Below are 25,702 nucleotides of genomic sequence, written 5' to 3' on the forward strand. Positions count from 1 at the left end.
ATGCTAACCTGTGCATTGTTACAGACTGATTAATTAACAATACATTATTCATAACAGTTCAACCCTCAGATTTACTGTAAATTGTTCATTTGAAACTTAACAAATTGTAGTCTTGTGACAAAACACATGGTGGCGACACACATCTTTAAATTCAAAATATGACATCCATCAAATAGTGATGTTTCTGTAATGAAAACAGGTTAATTGAATTTCACTTCTGTATTGCATTGCCTTTGAACTTACTACAGTATTACTGCACTTGCATACATATACTGTGCAGGTATTTAGTCTTAGTAGTCGTATGGGTATTATCAATATTATTTCTCACCTTACATTGTCATGCCGCTGGATGTAGATTTTGTGAAAGATTCGTTCTGGGGGCTTTAGGAAATCCTCTTTCATCTCCATGGCCACGTGCCTCGGCAGGAGACTCATAAGCAGACGCTCCTGTGGGAGGGGAGTCGGGGTGGTGGTGGGCTGGTATCAGCAAGCATCCAGGGGTCCCCAAGTCTCACAGAAACTGCGGGCTCCCGCGCACACTCCTCCTGATCGTGCCACGCTGAAGTGTGACCCCTTTGAGATATGTAAAGCACACTGCCGTGTATAATGTATTCTATAAACATAAGCACATGAATACACTTGTACACATTTAGTATAAAATATACATATTTGTAAAACCGTAATTAGGGAACACACGAATGATATACAGTCGTCTATAAATAGCCAAACATAGCCTGTACGAGCACCATGAAACAAGTTAGCTGAGCTGAATTCCCAGGCATGGCCCCCATCAGTAGCGGTATATATATGAAAAGCCCCTTAGCCAACCATTCACAAACCCGCACTCACCAGGATGGTGAATTACAAATCACGCAACCTCTATAACCTAGTCTTGGAAGCCCTTCATCCAGCCGAGGTTTTATAAAGGGCTGACGTGTATTAATGTGCAGTCGTATCTGTACACCTACTGAAACATTGTCCATAAATATCCGTATGTAAATGCATCGACTAAATATCCATGCCCTTATACTAAACTGACCCACATTTAAACGTATCGTCCCAAAAGACAGTATACACATATGGCAGTGTCTTCAAATATGCATAGCATATATGCACAGAGTAATGTACAAATGCTATACAGCCTATAAATACTTTCAAATGCATACATAATGTACATACGTTGTCATATACAATATAGTTATATTGTTGTTGCTTCAGTGATCAGAGATCTTAGGTAAAACAGTACTTCAGCATACACAAAAATAATTTAGGAGAAAAAATTGTGTTTTTATTTAGCATTATTACAATAACGCATTCACTGCTTGAACCATGAAGGGGTCAATAACAGTCGACCTGCAGGGCAAGTTCGCATGTGGTGGGGTAAAGTGTGGCGGTGGAGTAGGCCAAATACTCTCCAGGGGGCCTCCCGATATGAGGCCCGACTGCCAGCAATGGCATCAGTGAGATAAATTATTGTCTTTACCTTTAACAATTATTTATATCCAACACAAATGGCTGTGAGGTGTTTATTTTAAAACATATTACTGTACATTGATCTTGTTGATATTAAGAGTATATATTGTGAACTCAATATAGTACCTGCGAATAATGTAAATAGTAACATAGAGTACTGTAAATGTGTGGGTAACAACTCAGTTTTAGAAAATACTTGAATTATTTTACAATTCTAATAACATTTGTACTACAAAACGCTGCAGACAATTTCTATATATAGTATACAGTATATACATACAAACAGTCAACTGTATAAATAACTGCTAACTCTATTTGGATGAACAAATATCCAATGACCAAATCGAGGAAACTAAGCAGGTTGAAGCCAGGCAGGTACTTGGATGGGCAACCAGCACGCATAAACTAGGTGTCATACAGTGAGGGAAAAAAGTATTTGATCCCCTGCTGATATTGTACGTTTGCCCACTGGCAAAGAAATGATCAGTCTATAATTTTAATGGTAGGTTTATTTGAACAGTGAGAGACAGAATAACAACAACAAAATCCAGAAAAACGCATGTCAAAAATGTTATAAATTGATTTGCATTTTAATGAGGGAAATAAGTATTTGACCCCCTCTCAATCAGAAAGATTTCTGACTCCCAGGTGTCTTTTATACAGGTAACGAGCTGAGATTAGGAGCACACTCTTAAAGGGAGTGCTCCTAATCTCAGCTTGTTACCTGTATAAAAGACACCTGTTCACAGAAGCAATCAATCAATCAGATTCCAAACTCTCCACCATGGTCAAGACCAAAGAGCTCTCCAAGGATGTCAGGGACAAGATTGTAGACTTACACAAGGCTGGAATGGGCAACAAGACCATCGCCAAGCAGCTTGGTGAGAAGGTGACAACAGTTGGTGCGATTATTTGCAAATGGAAGAAACACAAAATAACTGTCAATCTCCCTAGGCCTGGGGCTCCATGCAAGATCTCACCTCGTGGAGTTGCAATGATCATGAGAACGGTGAGGAATCAGCCCAGAACTACACGGGAAGATCTTGTCAATGATCTCAAGGCAGCTGGGACCATAGTCACCAAGAAAACAGTTGGTAACACACTATGCCGTGAAGGACTGAAATTCTGCAGCGCCCGCAAGGTCCCCCTGCTCAAGAAAGCACATATACATGCCCGTCTGAAGTTTGCCAATGAACATCTGAATGATTCAGAGGACAACTGGGTGAAAGTGTTGTGGCCAGATGAGACCAAAATGGAGCTCTTTGGCATCAACTCAACTGGCCGTGTTTGGAGGAGGAGGAATTCTGCCTATGACCCCAAGAACACCATCCCCACCGTCAAACATGGAGGTGGAAACATTATGCTTTGGGGGTGTTTTTCTGCTAAGAGGACAGGACAACTTCATCGCATCAAAGGGACGATGGACGGGGCCATGTACCGTCAAATCTTGGGTGAGAACCTCCTTCCCTCAGCCAGGGCATTGAAAATGGGTCGTGGATGGGTATTCCAGCATGACAATGACCCAAAACACACGGCCAAGGCAACAAAGGAGTGGCTCAAGAAGAAGCACATTAAGGTTCTGGAGTGGCCTAGCCAGTCTCCAGACCTTAATCCCATAGAAAATCTGTGGAGAGAGCTGAAGGTTCGAGTTGCCAAACGTCAGCCTCGAAACCTTAATGACTTGGAGAAGATCTGCAAAGAGGAGTGGGACAAAATCCCTCCTGAGATGTGTGCAAACCTGGTGGCCAACTACAAGAAACGTCTGACCTCTGTAATTGCTAACAAAGGTTTTGCCACCAAATACTAAGTCATGTTTTGCAGAGGGGTCAAATACTTATTTCCCTCATTAAAATGCAAATCAATTTATAACATTTTTGACATGCGTTTTTCTGGATTTTTTTGTTGTTATTCTGTCTCTCACTGTTCAAATACACCTACAATCAAAATTATAGACTGATCATTTCTTTGTCAGTGGGCAAACGTACAAAATCAGCGGGGGATCAAATACTTTTTTCCCTCACTGTAGGTTGATGCGAGACTACTTTGTCAGCAGAGGGCAGTGCAGTCCAGTTTGCGCTAAGGATGCGTTCCTGAAAACCAGCACGCAAATCAAACGTACCATCTAACACCCCTAATGCCGCCACAACCGCAGCCTCCGCCTTGCTCCCTCCACCCTAGTCAATACCTCGTAATGTGGTACATTACCTAACCAGAGGATGCTTAGTAACCCATTGCGCATCTATTAGAGCTGAACGATTAGTAGAAAATATCTAATTGCGATTTTTCTGACAGATATTGCGATTTGATTTGCGATTACATTTTTTTAAGTCAAGCTTCAGTTCAATATTCACTGTGTAATAGATTTAAAATATGTGATGGAGCATTACCACATGATACCATCAACATATTAACTGATCGAAATATTCTAATGCAAGGATGAAAACTTAAAATATGTATTTATTCAAATGTTTTAATTGAAATAGAACAATTAAACATAGAACAATTTTTAAGTTAAATAAAGTTATAATTTAAAAAAAAAATCCAATAAGAAAGTAATAGGACTTTTCAAATCTAAAAAAATCGCAGCCTTTGCGATTTTCTAATCGCATTGTTTCAAATTTTGATTTCGATTTGAAATCGATTACCTTATTTTCCCGCATACGCATATAACCCGCAGACGCATATACCCTGCAAAAATAGTGTTTTGTGTAAAACAAATTTCAGATAGCCCACACCTCCATATACCCAGCATTCATTCATATCTTTAACGTCGTTACCGCAGCTTAATTCCATCATATTAATACAAAGTTTACATTTGTAATACATTCCACTATCAATTGTTAAAATTTAAATCATAACGTGCACAAAGAAAACAAACTAACCGGAAACGAGTGAACTAAAAACAGTAAATAAGTAACAAAAGTAAATATCCAATAAATAAGTAACACATAACTGGTAGATAAGTACCGTAAGTAAGCGTAATTTAGGCTTACCAGCATTCGACCTCATCATATTACAACTAATGGACCGGTAATTACCCCTGTACAGTTTTAGCACTGGTAGATTGCGCACTGCGCAGACATTAGCAGCACTACGGTAACGCCATTGCCTCCTGGCAACAAAGCCATTGGAAGTTTGAAGCAAAGCTCATGGTCGCGACTGTATAGTGCTCAGCTAATAGCAGCGGCCTAAGGGCCTCAGCAATTATGATTTTGCGTCTAGCAGACGCTTGTTAAGGCGCTTCCAATTGTGCAATCCATAGCCTCAGCTGAAACTTTCGCACCCCCCGACAGCCACTGAAAGTATTACGGTAAACAAAGTGCGCCCACTTCAAACATTGTCATTTCATTGTACAAACAATTCGAATCATTTAAAACGTGATAACATGTGCAATTTTAGTGTGAGTGATTTATTCAGCAGTGCTTTAGTCAAAGGTAAGTGTTGCATAGTGGATAGTCCTACCATGAAAACATTCAACGAGTTATGACATGCCACACGTGTAAAATATTTTTGGGATAGCCCGAACCTCCATATACCCCGCAGGGTCTTGTTTTGTTTGTAAAAAGTGGTATACCCCGCGGGTTATATGCGGGAAAATACGGTAATCGTTCAGCCCTAGCATCTATACTGCACAACTATCGGCGTGAAAAGTGTATATTATTTATACAGGAAATCCTGGGTTTACGCGATTTTGTGGTACGCCATTTTGGAATAATGCGCGCTTTGCATTTAGACCTTTTATTTACATGCGCGAGGCAATTTTCGGAATAACGTCATCCGCAACGCGACAAACGCCACCCTTGCCTGGCACTGCGACCCAATGGCGTTGCCAGCAGCCAATGCGGTATGATAACTAGTGTGCTATACTGTACAGCATCTACCAACTTAAAGTTCGTCTCCCTCCCCATCTCCATCCTCTCCACAACGCAACTCTGGCGCAGTTACAAGTAAGTAATACGGTATTTCTTTTAATTTTAATTTCATATGAAGTATATTAGAGTTTACATTACTTTATTTTAAATTGAAAGTTATATTGTGTGTACGTGTATTGTATTGATATAGGCTAGTATAATATAGGCAATTATGTCTGAAATATGCATTTTTTAAATACGAGCGCTTTTCCAGGAATGCATCTATCGTGTATGTCAAGGAGTGCCTGTATATGTGCCTCATATATTGGAAGAAGTAGTCACCCCTGTGAATGGCTAGCTGAAGTGACATCTGTTGAGGAAGTACAGAAGGTGATCCAGAGTCTGAGACCAGGAAAAGTGCCGGGCAGAGATGAACTTCCAAACGAAATGCTAACGGAGGATGGCGTTTGTGCACAGACTGCCCTATATGGCATGATAAGAACAGTCTGGACCACTGGACGGGATTCGCAGGATTGTAACGATGCCCTGGTGGTCCCCCTCTTTAAGGGGGAACCACACAGACCGTAATAACTATAGGGGCATCCCCTTCCTCAGTGTGCCAGAAAAGGTCCTGGCAAGGATTATTCAACATCGCCTTGCCAGGCACGCTGAGGAGAGGCTTGTGGAGCCCCCAATGTGGTTTCAGGAAAGGGTGGTCCTGCACAAATGCCATATATTGTCTGTCTGCTACAACAGAGGTGTAGGGAATTCCAATGGGACCTACATCTCTGCTTTATTCACCTGGTCAAAGCCTATTATACCATCAGTAGGCCTGACCTCTGGGTTGTTCTTCGTGCCTTTGGTGTCCCTGACTCTCTACTCACATTCTTGGTTCTTTCGGTAAAGTCACGTAGAACGTCCTGCTTGCGTTGTGGCCGAAACGTCGTGAGAATTGTATTTTATTATGTTTTATTTTTATTATTTTATTATTTCCTTTCTACGTGACTTTACCAAAAGAACCAAGAATATGAATCCCTGCAGTCACGAAAGCTTTAAATCGAAATCTCTACTCACAATCATTAAGGACCTTCATGATGGTGGGCAGGCCCAGGTAAAACTACATGGCTAGGAGTCGATGCCATTCTCTGTTCACCTTGGGGTGCGACAGGGATGTCCTCTGGCTCCCACATTATTTAACATCTCTTTCGACCACGTAGTTCGTGAAGCTTTCAATGGCTATACCAGAGGAATTTCCATCTGGTACAGATACAATAGGATGATTGATGCCGGGTGTGGTCAAGGGATGACTACCTATTTGTCAACCATGTTATGTATGCGGATTATCTGGTGATTGCTACTCACTCACAGGAGGAGTTGGAGGTGCTGCTGCTGAACCTGGAGCGTGCCACTAAGAAGTGGGGCCTTATCATCAGTCCCACCAAAAGCTAAGCACCTGCGTGGATATTTTGTGCCATCAAACACTCCACCCCCACAATTCCCAATTGGTAATGGGGCAGTTGTGGAGAGAGCAGAGAATTTTCCCTACCTGGGCAGTGTGCCTACCATCCATTCTGGGTTCAACCAGGCTGGATCGTGAGCTCACAAATACTTGAAAGATCTGGACAAAGTCCCATCGGTGAGCTCCTCTGGTAGGCAAGGCTGCGTTGGCTGAGTCATGTAGCTCGCATGCCCAGCAACCACATGCCTAAACAGTTTTTGTTCGGCCGGACAGAGGGGGCTAAATGGGTGCGGCACGGGCTACATAAGATATGGAGTGATGTGGTACAAGAGGATGTGGACCTGAGTAGACTTGCTGATGACTGGTACCAGCGATGTCAAGATCGGCCTCTGTGGAGGAGGCTCGTGAATGACGCTACTCGGCAGTCGGAGGCAGTCGTCCTCTAGCGATGATCACAACTAGTAGCTAAAACACTGCAAGCTGGCACAGTAGGGGGCACAGGTGGTGTATCGGCCAGTCATCTCAGTCAGTCAACCCATGGCACCTGGATCTGTCCCGTGACCTCCTGCCAGTGGGCGTTCGACACTTCACGTGGCCTTAATGTGCGCATCGCCTGGCACCAGCACCGTGGTGACGTCACTGCCACTTCATGGCGAATGGCGGTTGTTGTATATTAAGATATATTACCTTGTCTATTATAATATACGTATTATTAGTTTATCATATCAAAATTAGTTTACCCTTGTATAAAAAAAATAGTCGCCATAAATACGGTATGGGGGGGGGAAATATATTAATAGAGTAGACATGAGGCGATAGCCAGTCAGGGACGCTCATGCTTGGGCGCCATCTGGCGACTCAATGTCGCTGTGCAACATAATAAACTTGGGTCTTAATGCTAAAGTTCATACATCTCGAGTACGTTATGGCGAGGTACCACAGTTCGTGAAAACGGGATTAGGTATCAATAAGTTTAGTATGTTGTAGCGAACGTGCATCTGAGCATTACTAAACTGTGATTCTATGCCACGTCTATGCTCACACGGCTAGCGAATTAACTCCTACGTGCCACACGAAGTGAGGAGGTCCTTATCCAGTAGTGGATTTAAAAAACAGCTGTATGTGCACTACATTTACTAAATACAGTACAGCATCGTCCTACAGCAGTCTGTGGATCACTGCTGTCCGCAAGGCCGTGGTCCTTATCCAGTAGTGGATTTTACAAAACAGCTGTATGTGCACTACATTGACTAAATACAGTACAGCATCGTCCTACAGCAGTCTGTGGATCACTGCTGTCCGCAAGGCCGTGGGAACTGGTAGGCATAACTCTTTTAGATACAATATTTTTCACAAACCCCCAGATATGTTTTACCGTCATTGTAAAACTATTTTCATGGGTCAATAACATCAATTTATTAGTTTTTATGGATTTGCATTTACATATCACAGCATTTTTAGTGTAGTTTTCACTTCTAAAAATAAATTATTAGTGCATGATGGTAAACACAATATTTATGACGGTTCCATTCTATTCTTGAGTATTGCAATATGTTCAAGAGGTAAATGCCAATGTCCGAGGTATGTTCGCCACAAAAGGGCTTCAGGAGTTTTGCTATTCCTCCCTTGAAGGAGCGCAGCCTACAGTAGTTAACTATATGGTCCATAGTTTGGGTTGCATGGCCACAATCACACCACTGTGGCTTCTTTTAATTGACCATTTGTAAAGGAGATGTGCGGGTTGACAGTGGTCCACGGGTTCATAAATATTGGGACCCGCTAGTCCACATTACATGCAGGGACGGATTAAGGCATGGGCTTTAGGGGCTGCAGCCCAGGGGCCTCCGCCAGCTGGAGGTCCTCCAGAGATTAAGTGAAAAGTGATTTCATTTGTGAAGACTGAATTTTATTTGTTCTTAGCCTTGTACAAATAAAAACAATTCTTTAACTTTGTTTTCCTTTTGAAAATATTTTTGGGGGTCTCACAGTACCTGTAGTCCAGGGGCCTACAAAATCTTAAACCGGCCCTGATTACATGCCTAAGATGGTCTGCATGGCGCCTATTACAATACAGTTTAGATTAATATGGCATCAAAATGCCACCACGTCTCAAGACCCTGTAACAGGCAAATAAATCCACAGACACACGTGGTCCCACAGACATAAAAAAACAGAGACCCACAGACAGGTCAAAGAGAGCAAACTGACCCACGAATAAACCTATTCACAATAATAGCACTGTGGATGTTTGTGACCACATGCAGGTAAGTAAAATGAACCAACGATAAATATGTTGGTTTTATTGCCTTGAAGTGGGAGAGAGACATGCGTGAGTCACAAATAGCCCACACATGTGCCGTGTATATATGTATGTGTGTGCATTTAACATTCACACGCACTATGAAGAGATAATTGGGTATATTCCATAGCTTATCACTGCAATGATTTACATGTTGGTGATACCAAAGCTTTCATACTGGAGAACTGAAAATGTTTTGTCTAATTACTCAGGACAATACGAAAAGGATGAATACATGATTTATATTCACAAGTTGTTGCGTGTTTTATTTCCTAGAGTTTAGAGGCCAGAACTATACATCGCAGCCTGTTGCTATGGGGGAATAGTAGTTTAATGCTGATTTCCAATAGTAGATTTATGGAGTGTACAATTCTTGACTTAAAGCTTTCGTGACTGCAGGAATTCACATTCTTTGGGTCTTTTGGTAAAGCCACCTGAAGACGATTGCTTGTGTTGCGATTGAAACGTCGTGATTTTTATTTTTGTTATTTTTTCTATCTACGTGGCTTTACCGAAAGACCCAAAGAATATGAATCATAGAATGTACGTCTATTGATTTTGGTACCATTTTTCTTTGAAGAAATTATAATTTGTATATGTTTATCGAATGGCTTGGACAAAACAATATATACTGTGTTATATTATGCTTATTTTTTTCATAGAAAATGTATTTGACCTAACAGTGTGAGCTGTGTAACAAAAATGTCCTCTGGTAAACATACATTATATTCGTTTTGTACATTATCCAGTGTGTCTTGTACATAAAATACAATAAACTACTATAATACAAAAATACAGTAATGAACATTATCAATGGCCTAGTTTGCAAAATACCAAAATCACTCAAACTGAAAAAAACATTTCCTATCTATTGAACATATTTGTCATGAACAGCTCATCATTACATTTACATACTGTAGGAACAGTGAGTGCTTGGCCTGTAATAGAGACTAACTTGACAATAACTGAATTGCTAATCAGAAAAAAAGTGTAGGCTGTAATATGAGAAATCACACACACAAATAAAGAATGTCTATAAATTTGGTGGACTTGTGTAGAAAGATAAAAATGGTCAGCCATGCACAATCTACTGCTGGATGAAGGCTTCCCCAAATTGTCATCTCTCACAGTCACATTATGCAATGACCCATCTAACTCCTGCACACGAGCTGATGTCAACGCTATCTCTGCAGTGGCCATCCTTCTTGAGCACGTTCCCTCCTCCGGCTGCCACTCAGTCATTAGTCTCAACCATCGGCCATCATCCATTCTTGCGAGGTGCCTGCCCATGCCCACTTACTTTTCTTAACAGTCAACACTACGTCTCCAATTTCCATTTGTTCTCTGATCAGTGTTATACTGTCTCTGTTTTTCAGTGTACATTCCAAACATGCAACCTCCAAGCCTCTTTGTGCACTTTACTTGTGTTGCGTCCAAAACGTCGTGATTATTTTTTTACCTACGTGACTTTACCGAAAGAACCAAAGAGTATAGATTCCTGCAGTCACGAAAGCTTCAAATCAATAATTTACAAAATTTGTTCCATTTCATTCGTTGTCCATTTTTTTGCAATCCACAATACATAAGAGGTACTCATCTTGATTTGAAGCTTTCGTGACTGCAGGAATCCATACTCTTTGGTTCTTTCGGTAAAGTCATGTAGGTAGAAAAAATAATATATTACGACGTTTCGATTGCAACGCAAGCAATCGTCATCAGGCAGAAGAAAGAGGAAGAAAGCTGCTGATGCAGGCTGCTTTTAAAGGTTAGAGATGGGCGTAGCCCCAGAGTCATAAACGAAGTGGGGGGGGGGGGGGCTAGTGATGTTTAAGTGAGAAATTTGCATGTAAATGTACTGTGTAAATGTGATTAGCAGGTAAATGTAAGCTCGCATCACGCCGTCACATCGAGGACTGTATGTAAATATAGAAATTTGCATGTAAATGTACTGTGTAAGTGTTATTAGAATGTCAATGTAAGCTCGCAGTGTGCCTTCACATCGAGGACTGCATGTAAACGTAAGATCGGCTTTCAGTGCGCCGTCACATCGAGGACTGCATGTAAATGCAAGATCGGAGAAATTTGCATGCAAATGTACTGTGTAAATGTGATTAGCACGTCAATGTAAGCTCGCAGCGTGCCATCACATCGAGGACACCATGTAAATGTAAGATCGGAAAAAGCTCGGATAGAACCACAGCCACATCGGAGCAAGCAAACGACGGTGGCTGTATTAGTGAATGTAACTCAGAGAGTCGCAAATAACTGCTGACATAGGCAGGTAGGAAGGGAACATCACCGCTAGTTATGACCTAAACTGGTAAATAACGTCTTTCCAATGATTGCTCAGTTTGTACCCATCTTCGCGGTTGAAATTGTGTCCGTGTTTATATATCTGGATGGTTTCATGAACGAATCTTTGATGATAGCCCGAAGGTTTGCAGAGTACCTTGGTATCGGAAAAAACAATGTCGTGTGAGCCCACCGCGTTCAAGCAGTGATCAGCCACGTCAGAGGTCAGCCGTGTTTCAAAACTGCCTTGTGTTCACAAACACGGTCCGATACATGTCATTTCGTTTTCCCAATGTAACTGCTACCGCAGACACAACTTAGTTTGTAGACAACAGGGTGTTGCATGTCAGGAATCACATCTATGTCAGCAGTTATTTGCAACTCTGAGTTACATTCACTAACACAGCCACCGTCGTTTGCTTGCTCCGATGTGGCTGTGGTTCTTTCCGAGCTTTTTCCGATCTTACATTTACATGCAGTCCTCGATGTGACGGCGCGCTGCGAGCCGATCTTATGTTTACATGCAGTCCTCTATGTAAAGGCGCACTGCGAGCTTACATTGACATTCTAATCACATTTACACCAGTGGCGGCTCCTGCAAAATCTCTCAGGGGGGGGCAAATGTTTGGATGATTGATAAGGATAAGGTCCACCCATGCAATGGATAAATTAACAGCTTAAGCATGTAAAGGCAACTTCACTACTTTAATATTAATGAAAAATAAAGTGACTCTTACAATACATCTCCTTGTTTGTTTCTATACTCACTATTATTACACTGCTTACATCACATTACTCGCTTAATACACTGCTTACTTATACTGAAATTTTGCTCTTCTCTCTTTCAAAGTAGCAAAGTGATCAATTACTCTCTCATTGAAAGCAGGCATGTTCCTGACTAGTTAAAATTGGTTTTCTATATCGACACAAGCACTGCTTCCCCCCTATGTTCCGTTTGGAATTGATTAAAGCTACCATACTGCCTCTACTTGATTACTGTGACATTGTTTATAAATCAGCCCCAAGTACTGTACTGAAGAAGCTTGACTCAATGTATCACTCGGCCTTAAGATTTGCATTGAACTGCCCATATAGGACTCACCACTGTGACCTCTACATTGGGTCAAACTTAACATCTCTGAATGTTCGACGGCTTGTGCACCAGATCTTATTTATTCATGATGTACTTGCAAAAGAATCTGCAGATTACCTGCTGGATCTCATCTCTGTTTCAAAGAACAAATTTGACCTAAGGTCTACACTCATTTACCAGCTTAATATTCCCTATTGCCGTACATATACTGGAGGAAGGGCCTTTGCTATTGATGCCCCCAGGGTCTGGAATGCTGTTGCCAATAAATTGAAACTTGAGTCACTACCTATGAGATCTTCACTCAAAACTGCTCTAGAGGAGTTGTACACCCCTAGCTGCCAGTGCTATTCAGTGACCTAAAATAAAATGTTTCGCTCCGGATGATCGCTACAAAGTATGACCTGTGTTTTGATTTAGTGTGCTGATCTTAAAGGTGGAGTGACTCATGCAGCCAGCTATGGCTGCAGGGTTTTGGTAGTACATGTTGTTTATGCCATTTATTGTGAAAATTCTGTCACAGTTCCTATGATTGCTTTTTCATTGCTTTCATGGCTTTATTTTGGTGATTTCGAAAAGTGTATTGGTTTAGCCATGTTTGTTTGTTGTAGTACAGAGTTAGACTGATGGCCTTAATTTAAGCTGTCTTGTGGTTGTTGTTGTTGTTGTTTGACTTGCATCCCACTGGGATTTTTGCACACAGCGTTGGTGTACGGTGTTTTTTCTGCAATATTTTGCTGTCTTTTCTTGGATTTTCTGTTTGCACTTAGTCACATATTCACTTTAAGATGTTTTTTTGTTCATGTTTTTGTTTTTTGTTTGTTGCGGTTGCACCCGATTCAAGAGCTGAATGGCTCACAGGGCTATACCTAATAAATGAACTTGAACTTGAACTTGAACTAGTTCCCTCTCCATGGAAAGCATAGCCAGTGTATTCAGACGTTCCTGTCCCATTACATTTCTCAGGAATGTCTTGATTCTCTTTAAGGTTGAGAAACACCTTTCAGCTTCAGCAGTTGTCGTGGGAGTGGTTATGAGGATGTTCAACAGAGCAACAGTCTCTGAAAAAGTATCCTGGAGGTTGTACTTCAGCAAAACCTGGTACAGCGCCAGTGCACCACAGCAGCCCTTGAATTCTGGACTCTCATAAATGAGAGACAGTTCAGTCTTCAGCTTCGCCTTATTTAACATAGTGTATGCCCTGACAGTGATGTTCAGAGCCTCAACAGGGAATGTATGGCCATGCTGTTGAAACATCTCTCCTTGTAGCAGCGTGGCACTTACAAGGTGGTCGGTAAAGGAGAACCTTTCTTTGGTGTGGACCAAGATTGTGTCGCAGACCTGACAAAATAAATACATTTATTTTAGTTATAAAATAAATTATTTATTATAATATAAATATGGAGATACAAGGTTTCCATCCCGACAGCAACAATGTATCAGGCAGAATCCATATTTTATATCTCCATATTTTTTAAAAAATTTATGCTATTGGTCACCCTTTACATCTGTCAATGTGTTTTACAAATATTTAACAAATGAAAAGCATTAAAAGAGCTTTGAAATTATTTTGTGGAAAAAACAGGTTTTCTTTCGTTTCCTGAAAAGTAACAGTTTGGGACATACAAGGTTTCCATCCGACAGCGATGTTTGTTTCCACCAATCGCTGCACAAGTTAAGGATACGTATGATGACGTAAGCACGTTAGTGCGAGCCCTCCAGGAACCCATAGAGAATGCATTGTAGTGCCTGCAGTTCGAAAAAAAACATCTTTGAATGTAAGTCTATGGGAACACTCTGGGCGATTCTCAGCCAGAGTGAAATCGCCCAAAAAGAGGCAGTACTCCACAGAACGTGACATGACGCTGATTGGACTATATCCAGAGGCACAGTGACGGCTAGCGTAACTCTGTGGTTGAATGAGATTGTGAATGTGATTGAAAAAGTCCCTTTCACACTTTGGTGGTGCGACGCCCAATCGCCCTAATGAAGAAACCGCCCCTGATTTACACAATACATTTACATGCATATTTCTACATTTATATGCAGTCCTCGATGTGATGGCACGCTGCAAGTTTACATTGACTTGCCAATCACATTTACACAGTACATTTACATGCAAATTTCTCACTTTAACATCACTAGCCCCCCCCACTTCGTTTATGACTGGGGCTACGCCCATCTCTAACCCTTAAAAGCAGCCTGCATCAGCAGCTTCCCTCCTCTTTCTTCCGCCTGACGACGATTGCATAAGAGGTATTATGCAGTGATTGAAAAACGTTATTCCTTGGGCATATATATATAAAAATCACTTTTTTATCAAGTTCCACTCCACCCTGCATTTAACTCATCTCTAATCAAAATGGTCGAGTGGATCTACTTGAAATGCTCCACCATCCTGCCCCAATCGACCAAATGCCAATCTTGCCACATAGTTTACCTGGATTTACAGCCAATGTCGTACGGTTATGCCAATGGCAAAATAATATAACCTAAAATAAATTAGCCCTTTTTTTAGACGGAAAAAACTACATTCCTAACAAACAGTTTCAGGTAGACAAAACAAAAATGTTGGTACCAGAGACAATAGTAACCGTATAAACCCATAACATTCTCTTAATTATTTTTAAAAAAATAATTGAACTTGACCAAAAGTACTACATATTGTGGGCCACTTATTTAGCACTCACCAACATATGACTGTAAAGTAGAAGGCTAGACACGTCACGTGATGGCTGTGATGCACAGCAGCCATTTATCTTTCAAGTCATCTGTTAATGGCCCAACATGAAGAAATTAGACAAGATAAACAGACCCAATGAATTGCAGCGATTGATCTGTCTGCGTCCGCTTGAACTCCTGACCTGCTTCTCGTTCTCGTCCTCCAGTCGAAGGCGATCCTCGATGCAGTTGCGTGCCTGCAGGAAGGCTTTGCGCTGGGCGCGCTCGGTGAGCACGCGAATGAAGGCGCCCGAGAGGTTCACGCTCACAAAGAGAGACACATTTGCCAGCAACTGCAGGGAAAAGATATTGAACATCACGTCCCATTGCATCGCAGGCCAAGCACACACGTGCACAACCGTGGAAGGCCACATTAAATGCCCCCTTGCGTCCCCTCTGAGCGCAATCTATTGCCATTGGCACTGAGAAGGACCGAACCGTCTTACAGATTAAGGAGATATCAGTATGTAGTACATGCTGTCCCTGGGAGCGAGGTCAGTGTGGAAACATGTTGCCTTCGGGCTACTGCAAAGGCCTCCAAAGGGTTAATATGTGCCCAGCAAACTCAGCGAGGTGAGAATATCGATTATGTTATACCAAAGAACATTACACTTAGCTGTCTCTAGGTACACATTGATGTAAAACATTTGAATTTCATTTGCAATAATAAGAACCCCTTGCACACTCTTTGCTCTTTTAGTGATAGTGATGACTGAAAGTACAACAATGTTAATTTTTTTCTGATGGGCACATGACAAATGGAAAGCACTTGCACGGAAGTACCTTTAACCACACAAGTACTCTCAATAGATATACAAGCAAAAAGTGAAAGTGACAAATATGTTAGCATGCATGCAATTATTTTCAATGTTACTGAATTCCACCATGCAGCGTATTGTGAGCCTGTATTCTGATGCAGTACAACTAAATGGGTCATATTAAAAGCTGCACAGCTTCTATGACACTATAACACCACACTGGCAAGGTACCTGTTGTGATGCTATCATTAAATACCAATATCACAATGCAGAGCCATTATATCCTTCACACAATGAAACAACTTTAATTTTAAAAAATATATGTTTAAACCAAAAAGTTATTTGATCAATTGTTTACTCAAGATATGTATATAAATAATGAGACATTGAGATTTATTGTCATTGCTGTACCTTAAAAATATATATCTAAGAGGTATGCTCTATAATGCTGTTGACTGAGATTGCCGAATACTATGACAATTTTGGCATTCTCACAATGGTAAACGTTAAAGAAAACACACCACGGTATACAGTAATAATGATATTGTTAAACCAATGTATCCTGTTGTATTAAGCATATGAATTTATTCTAGTTTTAACAAAAGCTAGTATAATATAATAAAGAAAAAAAAACACTGCACGAGCCAGCTATTAAATGTTTGAAAATGGTAATTTAACAAAAACCTTATACAAGTAGACATAATCAATATAAATGGTAGCAGGTGTAGTCAATCGTTTTTCTGGATAATAAACAATGATACTGCAGTGCTGGCTATAAATACCACAGACCACGTATGCAACTATAAGCAATATATCATTTCAGAAATACCTGGCATTGTAACGGATTTGTGTATTTAAGCTTGGGAATTCCAGCGATGGCCAATCATTTTATTTCACTTACTATATGGCGACATATATTGCAGGCTATTTGGCTTCCCCAATTGGAGAATAGCGATAGTGGTTTTGAGGGTAAGCGAAAAAAATAATGTTGAGGACCGTATCAATATTGAATAGCACCGTCCAAATGGCGACCCACAATAATTGCTTATTTTTCCGATTCAAAGCAATTAAAATCTGTACATGACGAGAAAAACCATCACACCCGCTGCTCCTTGTTCAGTATTGCTCTCTCAAGTCAAGTGAAATAATCTCTGTGCTCCAATAAGGGTTGGGTGGTTGCCCCTATCCCAGGGGTCGGCAACCAAAATAACAAGAAGAGCCATTTCTTTCCAATTCGGTACAAAATTCAGTATTTCAAGAGCCGCAATGCATCTATGTACGTACATATCGTCAAGAAGCAGCCCGTAAAGAGCCGCATGCGGCTCCGGAGCCGTAGGTTGCCGACCCCTGCCCTATCCATTGGTGACCCTACATCTGTGGTGAGAATTATCCATTCCTACAGGGGGAGGGGGGCAGTTTCTCTGTAGGATGATCAATGTTTTACTTATTTGATCAATCCCAGAGGGTGAAGGGCTGTCACCTACCAACAGGAATTTTAAATTACAACCTCCTGATTATCATTCAGACTCTGCCACAGGGTCACCTGGCTGCGTATAATATATCAAAACAGTATATTCATATACAGTATATTCATACATTGTACTCTACTGTACTGTATTAGTGAAACATAATATTTCTTACATCGCAGTACTGTATTGTAAGAAGGCCTTCATCCAGTAGATATTTAACCATGGCTGATGGTGATGATAAATACACTCTAATGTTTGACACGTTTTGTTTTACTAGACCAGCATCACGTGCAAGTGGGGGTCAAGGTGGGCTTTAGCTGTTTCCCTTTTAAAATAACGAGAATAAAATAACAAAAATGTTTGTGCTCAAGCTCTTCGGAGCAATGTTTTAGTTCCTAAGTGGGGACAAACAATTGTTGAGAGTCCTTGACTCGTTTTCACACTTAAGGGGAGAAACTGGGTTGGGCAAAATCGGAGCTGAAACTCCAGGGTTTTGGAAGTATTCTTTGACAAAATTAGATCAATCACATTGTGCACCTCAAACATCTGCAGCACTCTCAGCAGTCATTTTCCACAGTCCCCAATTTGCAGCTACGGGTACCCCGCTCCACCCCCCAGTTTCTGTGCAATAAAATACCAATGTGTTTTTCTTGTTTGAAATTAATGAATAAAAATGCACTTATGTATGCTATTACTGCAGCGACACGTAATAAAGGTGTCGTGTACCGCATATCTTAGAGATAGCAGGAGAATATTATTTCAATAAATGCTACTGCTTGGAGAAGCCGTCCAGCAGTGGTTTGACATTGAATGATGATATGTCCACGTTCAGATACGCGTGGATATAGTACACAGTATTTTTTTAAGGCTCAGCGCCCCGTTCTGAATTCTTAGTAAAATAAAATGGTGTTACAATATTTTGAATGTCGTGACCCCACTGAGCGTTTAGTGTGTTCGTCTTTTAGACTCCATAGGACATATGCATGATTCTAAATTTTGAATCCTTGAAGTAATAAACATCAAAAACTATTTAAAACTTTACTGCAGCCTTCCAGAAATACATAGTCAACACTGAAAAGCGTAATTTCATTCAACCGGACTGAACTTGGTGAATGGGTATGTTGTACAATGGGCCACTGCGGAGCACACATGCAGCGCTTGGTCTGTTTTCTGTCAGAACCGTGACCAATGGCGTACATCTTTCATAATCACCGGCCATAATGAATCAACTGCTGGATGAAGACCGACCCAAGCCGTCGACTTCTCATGATCCGACGATGTACTCATATTAATCAACCCAGCACCTGCACACGAGCTGCTTTAATCGCTCCATCTCCCTCGGCAGACGTCCTCTCTGACACGTTCCATTCCTTGGCGACCACGCAGTAATTATTCATGACCAATGGATAATAACCTTGCCCAAGCGCACTTACTTCTCTTAACAGTTCTGATGAAGTAATTAACCTGCGTATGTTCCCTCATCCGTGCCGTTTTTGATGTCTGTCTCTCAAAGCAATTCCGAGAATGGTAAATCTAGGAATAACACGATATTTTAGGAGCGCCACCTATGGACGCAACTAAACACTACGGTACTTTGCTGCAAATGTATTTAAACATCACCAACCTTCCATACAAGGGCGTCGCGTGCTAATTGCTCAAGTATCTACAATTGCTACAGGTGTCAGCTGCAGCTGTGTAAAATGGTGACCAACACCAACCAACAACGAAAGTGGTGGGTCAACCCTGAGCACGGGTCTCCCGTCAAAGCACTTCTAAGATGGCACCGGACACTTTAATTAAAGTAATGAGCCGAGACGTGACTGTCGAGTAATTTGTACAAGATAATGCAAAGATGGCTGTGTGTTAAACACATGAGGTCCCAATTGTGCAATCAACCACGGCGAGGTCTCCCCCCCACCCCCATACCCGCAGTGCAGGACCTGACCTGTCTTCTCGCGTTTCAGACAAATACGTACAGTGCATGTGCACTATGAGTTATATTCCAGGGTTACGGCTAACATGAGTGGCAAGTGACATCAAAACTGGTGCTGGATACTCCCATCCCAACCTTTACCAAAGGGGCCGTCCATAAATGACGTCACGCACCTAGGGGGGGAGGTCAGACATTTGTGATGATGTGTGACGAGGGGGGGGTTGAGAAATGTGACGTCACATCAAAATGCGCAACTTTAAATAAATATAGACATGTATTACTTAATTAAGTATACTTTTTAATAAATGTTTTCTCCTACAACATCAGAGTGCAGGGCCACATTAAATACGCACTGCAATGACAATAGTTTAAAGCGATTTGAAGCATGTTTTATTTTTTTGGGTAGGGGGGCAGAGCTTTGTGACGTCATATTTGAGGGGGGGGGGTCTGACTTTTTGTGACGCCGTGTGACGATGGGGGGGGGGTCAAAAATCGTCCAAAATCGCGTCACGTCATTTATGGACGGCCCCAAACCACACTGACCAGAGTGGTGAAGTATGGTAAAGGACACAAAATAAACCCTATGACCAACACGGCGTGGGAAGACCTCATTCATTTTTGAATTGAGAATGGCTGTTTCTTATTTTATTTCCTATGTTGTAACTACCTGTGTTGTACATAGGGGTTTATATACTTGCTATTTTGGGTTCTTTACAACGGATTCCATGGGTGCTAATTCAAATGTTATAACGTGCGTTATGCCCATGGTTTATAAGTGTTCAGGGTATCCCGCTGTTTTCACAACTAATTGTTTTCCCAAATACTGTAACAACTTACAACTGGATGTCTACAATATTACGCTTGTGTACAAAAAATATCCCACAACCCCAAAGTTGTCATCAAGATTAAGACCGTACCGAAGTATTGCCGTAATAACTAATCGTTTGTCGTGTTTTGAAAAAATTGTCACCGACCTTTTGCTTATGGCTGCCGTCTATTTACAATCTCTTTGATCACTTTTTTACGAGCAGGCATTTAAGACCATTTTGTACTTTTTGCGCAAATGCGTAATACAAACTGGGAAGTGTTGTTTCCCCCAATGTGTTTACACTGATTCCATTCACACACACACTAACCCCAGAGCAAGCGCCTCTTCGGCTTTGCTATCTAAGGCAACTCGTAAAGTTCATGCGACCAATATTTCTATTTACGGACACCCTCGTAGCACGTCACTGACCTACATGTCTCACTCACCTCATTACATTGCGTCACTTTGTGTGCATGGAATGGGCCAGGCTTGGCAAGTAGAACACTGAATTAAATCTGCTAAAAGCACTCCAGAGTGTATTGTGAGCTTTAATACCGTTAGAGCTGGGCCGGAAAAAAAACTAATGAACAAATATCGTGCTGTAAATAATTTTTTTTTAAAATATATATTATGCATGGTTATGGCTTTCGTGCTAAACGTGCCCATCATTCGTTATCCTCTCAAATGACGGAGCTCATGTCTAATCATGCGCGGTGGTCTTATTGCGATTCTAAACTTCCGACTCGGTGGTAGTACTGTGGAGGTGGTGATGAACCGCATCAGATCAAAACATCACATGGACACTGCGGATGCCGTACGCGCAAATGAAGACTTAAGCGCACTCCAACGGTGCTAGCGTGGTGAATAGCTCCATACCGTGGAGGAACATCTGATTGAAAAAATGTCCACTGTACCATTACTCATTCCCCGGAAGGGTGACTAAAATTCACTGTACATCTCCACCCAGAAACGTCTGACCTGATATCAACATAACTTCACCCTGTAAACATGTTGCGTATCCTCCATTCTGACATCATCACGGTCACCGCAGACAAATGATAACTTAGTCGCGGGCTGCTGTGCGTTCACCAACCACACTCACGTCTGTCTTAAACACAATCGTACAACGGGGCATTACCGGTTGCGTGCGCTTAGCTTACATGGCCGTCGTTTTGCACAGTCCCGTAGTATGGTCACAACTGACACAATGCGGTTATCGTCTGTTCGTATAAGTTGACGGCTTATCTTTAACACGTCGCGTCTCAATGAAATGCATTTTGTTTAATGGACTCCCAGTGCAAATTGTTGAGTTATGGCTCCAGCATGGGGATTTCAGAATACAGGTTCATCTATTTTATGCAGTCATCACATCTCAGCTATGTACTCTCTAGATTTCCATTTCTAATGGTTGCATGATAACGGTACTATATAGTAAACGCACGACGTATAAAAAGTCTCGACAGGAAACGTGTTGGATCCATTAATGTTGTCGCATGTTTGGGAATATTTAATTGTACAATTGCTCCACAGGCCGCGAATCAAACAACGAAAATACCGGTAGCTATTATTTATATCCAGTGCTAGAGCATGACTCATTCTCGATAACATCGAGCATGTAACATCTAAGTTGAAAGTGTGATTGGAAAACGCATGACGTCGGGTGGGAAGTGCATATAGGGCATTCTGTACGAAACTCAGCGGCGGGAGTCGAGGCCCTTTGTTAAATGTTCAGTGGATCTGTCTTCCATAGCGATATGCATGTCCTGTCCTTCGTAGCGATACGCTTGTTGATATTCCACCGCATAAGATTGAATGCCTTTCCTTCCGACACGTGGTCCATTTGTTTACATCAAGCGGCAGGGACAATTCACGTCGCGTGATGCGGCCGGCTTCGCGTGACTGACACCTTGCACATCAATTAGTTGGCTCGATCACCATCATTGTCATCATCATAATCGGCCACTAACTATCCACTGCTAGATGAAGGTCTCCCCAAGGCGTAACCATCTCCGAATGTTTGCCAGTGATGGAGACAATATGCTTTACTTAAATTAATACCGACATGAGTAAGGGTTTATTTAATATTTATTGTAAAAACTAAACCTTTTTCCGCGAAAACGAGATGTTGGTTCGAAGTGGTGTGCATCAAAGAAGTGGCTGGCGTGCATGATAAAGGTGACGGAGATTATAGTTATGAGATAGATTCGTGGAGTAAGTATACAACATGATGTGAGAAACAAAGAAGTGATAGGACCAGTGAAGGTAGTAGGATTTATAGAGGACACGTTGAGTGAGAATAGGCTGAGATGCTTCGGGCACGTGGCCAGACAGTCGGAATACGGCGTCGGAAATAAAATTTCAGAACATAAAAGTCGAGGGAAAGATAAAGAGGAGACCGAAGAAGACATGGTGAAAACTTGTGAATGAGGACATGAGAGTATGCGGTAGTACTGGGGAGGTGGTGATGAGGGCATGAGAGTATGCGGTAGTACTGTGGACGTGCTGATGAGGGCATGAGAGTATGCGGTAGTACGGTGGATGTGGTGATGAGGGCATGAGAACATGCGATAATACTGTGGTGGTGATGAATGGAAGACTGTGGAGAGTGAGGACTCGGACAGCAGACACTTTGGAGAGGGACACACGCTGGGAGGAAGATGGAACGCAATCGTAATGGTTGAATTTCCAATAAACTATGTATATATTTCTAAAAAACACATGAAATCAACAAGGCACATATGCACTGAATACGAATAGCCTCATTACAAAGGACCCCCCCCCCCCGCTCGGGAAACCTAATTATTTCCTAATCACCCCACAGTCACGTATAGTATATGATTAAATGAGTGTTGGCTTAAACGAGGGTGTGGGGGGAAACCTCAATGGGAAGTGTCAGACAGAAGGAACGAGGGGGGTCTTGAGGGGGGGCTCACCGTCCTCCACAAGCCGTTCGGTAACGGCGGCGCCGACGTGGCCGTGACGATGAAGTGGGATATGGAGACCATGAGCCCGAAGAGCAGAGCGAGTAAAGTCCGCACAGGCAGCAGAGCGTACACCACGAATGTGACGAGCATGAGCTGCCACATGCCGTGAGACGGCGGCTGCCCCGACATTCCCAGCGTGAAGGGGAACGGGCAGCAGAGGAACGAGAAGGTGAAGCTGAAGAGCAGCGTCAGGTTGACGATCTGCTGCAGCTGAGTCACCTGCAGGTACTTGACGTTCGTGACGATGAAGAGCGACGTGAAGATGACGCAGTGGATGGGATTGGAGCCCTTCGCCACCGTGATAGTGGGCGACGAGGTGAGCTCCACCACGGCGATGGTGGCCGTGGTGACGATGAGCACGGCGAGCGCCTTTAGCGTACCAGTCTGCTCCAGCTTGAGGTTGTAGCTCAGGAAGAGGCCCTCGAGCTCTCGGCAGCTGAACTCCTCCTCGCAGCCCAGCGCCTCGGCGCGCCGTCCGGGAATGCAAGGACATCTCTTTCGCCTGGACTTCACCTTCTGGAACGGCGAGTCATCCATGGCAGTGCCATCCATGCACAGGCTGGCGGGGTCGCTGGGGGGGGTAGAGCTTGCTGCTGGCGCTGTTGCTGCTGCTTGATGGTTAGGTTGACTTGGGTGTCGAGTGTCGAGGGGTGGATGGGGGAGGAGCGGCAAATGGGAAGTCTGGTTCGGCGGGTAGGTATGTTTGGGTAGGTTTGGGTGGCCACGTTTGGTATGTGGGTGGATGGATAGGTGGATGTGTGGGATGTAGGGGTGGCGGGTCTCGGTTGATTGGGGGGTAGGAAGGTGGGGAGATCTGTGGGGAGTGGGGGGGGGGCTCCTTCTATCCGCGGGTCATGCGCGCACCCCGGATCACGGATGCGCGCAGAGCCCCGCAGCTCCCCGCCGCTTCTCTGCTCGCCGGTGCCGCCGCTCGCTCGCTCTCCACCGGCGGCCGACCCACCGTTTTCGCCAAGAACACCCAAACATTTGCTATAAATACGGACCGAGCGTGTACGGATTGGGGCTGGGCGCTGGCGTCAAGTGCCGACATATGTCATAATAATAATCTAAAGCGAGTGCCCGTTACAGAATATAGTAAGCCTCTCTATATAAATAAATAAAAACGCGCGCGGACGGGCGATCGCAGCCACTGCGCGATGTGTGCCTCTCTCTATAAATACTCGGCTACATCCTTTACCTGCATTCTACCGCACAGCGTACCCGTACACTACTACACACGTCCCTATAGCATCCCGTACCGCGCACAGAAGCACGGGCTGCTCCTGCAGATGTACTAAAAATTGACGGCTGCTGTTGCGAGAGAAGCCCCAGCGGCGAGCGACGGCAGCGGTAGTGGCGGTGGCGACGTCTGTGCGCGGGCGTGGGATGGGACATGCGCAGCAGCGCGGCCAGGGATAATGAGTATAATCTGCGAGGCAACCGCTGCATCCCCGGATTTATCCGAGCTGCTGACAGCGCTCACGCACACCCACCAGCAGCAGCATCAGTACGCCGCCGGTTTGCGGATTCAAGCCACCAGGGGGGTGGGGGGAGAAGGCTCCACTGTGACAGGTTTGCATGGCGAGAGGGAACGTGGGTGAGAGGAGAAGCGAGGTTGTGGTGGTGGTGATGATGTAGTGGGGGGGGGGGTTCGACGGGAAGGACGTTGTGATGACGGGTCTCCTCTCCTACACCAGCAGTCGCAGCCTCATCATCATCAGCAGCAACCGTATAATTCCGTGAAGCGCACACTGTTGGCTTCTACTCGGGAATCAAAATGGGTGTCATGCCCCACTGCGTGACTAACGCACCTCAGCACTTTGTTTTAAGCGCCTACTGCTTGAAATGTGTACACCATGTGAGGTAGGGTACGAAAGTCCGTAAATGGACGCGGTGTTGCGGTATCCCACATTCTTCTATAACGTGCAAGTCGCATGCTAATAATATTCGTCATCAGCCAACATTAAGCCACTGCTGGATGAAGGCATCCCCAAGCCGTCACCAACTCCCACAGTCCTGCAATGTAAGAAACCACCGTGCACCTAAAATGTGTCAGCTACCATTGTCACTGTTTTTTGACCTTCGGCCATTGACGTGTCCTGCCCAAGCCCACTTAAAAAATGTGCTTGAGTTACGTCTTTGATCTCCTAATCCACGTGTTTCTCTTTCTATAATAATAACATAAAATGGCAGATTTAAGTCATTGTGTTACCCAATTATAATATCTAATTTCTGATCGTGGGATGGACCTGAAGGAGCGAGAAATTATCGTAGAAATTACTGTATTGAATTTCAGCTAAACGCTTGCAGTCAGGCGAATCTATCAAGAAGAGGGCAAGTCAATGCTTGCAATGGTAGTGTTGTAATTACGGACGAATAAACCTCTTTATGAGGCACACTCTTTTTATTTAAAGCTTCCGTGACTGCAGGGATTCATATTCTTGGTTCTTTCAGTAAAATCACGTAGAAGGGAAATAATGAAATGATATAAAAATAAAACAATAAAAATCCTCACGACGTTTCGACTGCAACACCAGCAATCATCATCAGGTGTGAAATCCACAC

General features: G+C 43.0%; 1 protein-coding gene across 2 annotated transcripts in view; it reads right to left on the reverse strand.

The window, feature by feature from the left end:
- ADCY1 (adenylate cyclase 1) overlaps window positions 1-24,673 on the reverse strand; it is a 46,484-nt gene extending 21,811 nt beyond the window's left edge. The window contains exons 1-3 of one of the 2 annotated variants that reach the window (XM_078857521.1): window positions 23,087-24,673; window positions 15,329-15,478; window positions 329-447 (exon numbers count right to left, since the gene is read on the reverse strand). In XM_078857521.1, coding sequence (XP_078713647.1) covers window positions 329-447; window positions 15,329-15,478; window positions 23,087-23,689 — 872 coding nt within the window. In that variant the 5' untranslated portion in view covers window positions 23,690-24,673. The remainder of the gene's footprint in view (window positions 1-328; window positions 448-15,328; window positions 15,479-23,086) is intronic. The other variant, XM_078857530.1, reaches the window with a different exon arrangement.
- Window positions 24,674-25,702: the final 1,029 nt, after the last annotated feature.

This window comes from Lampetra fluviatilis, chromosome 1 (assembly GCF_964198595.1).
Source record: "Lampetra fluviatilis chromosome 1, kcLamFluv1.1, whole genome shotgun sequence".
Classification (NCBI taxonomy): Eukaryota; Metazoa; Chordata; class Hyperoartia; order Petromyzontiformes; family Petromyzontidae; genus Lampetra; species Lampetra fluviatilis.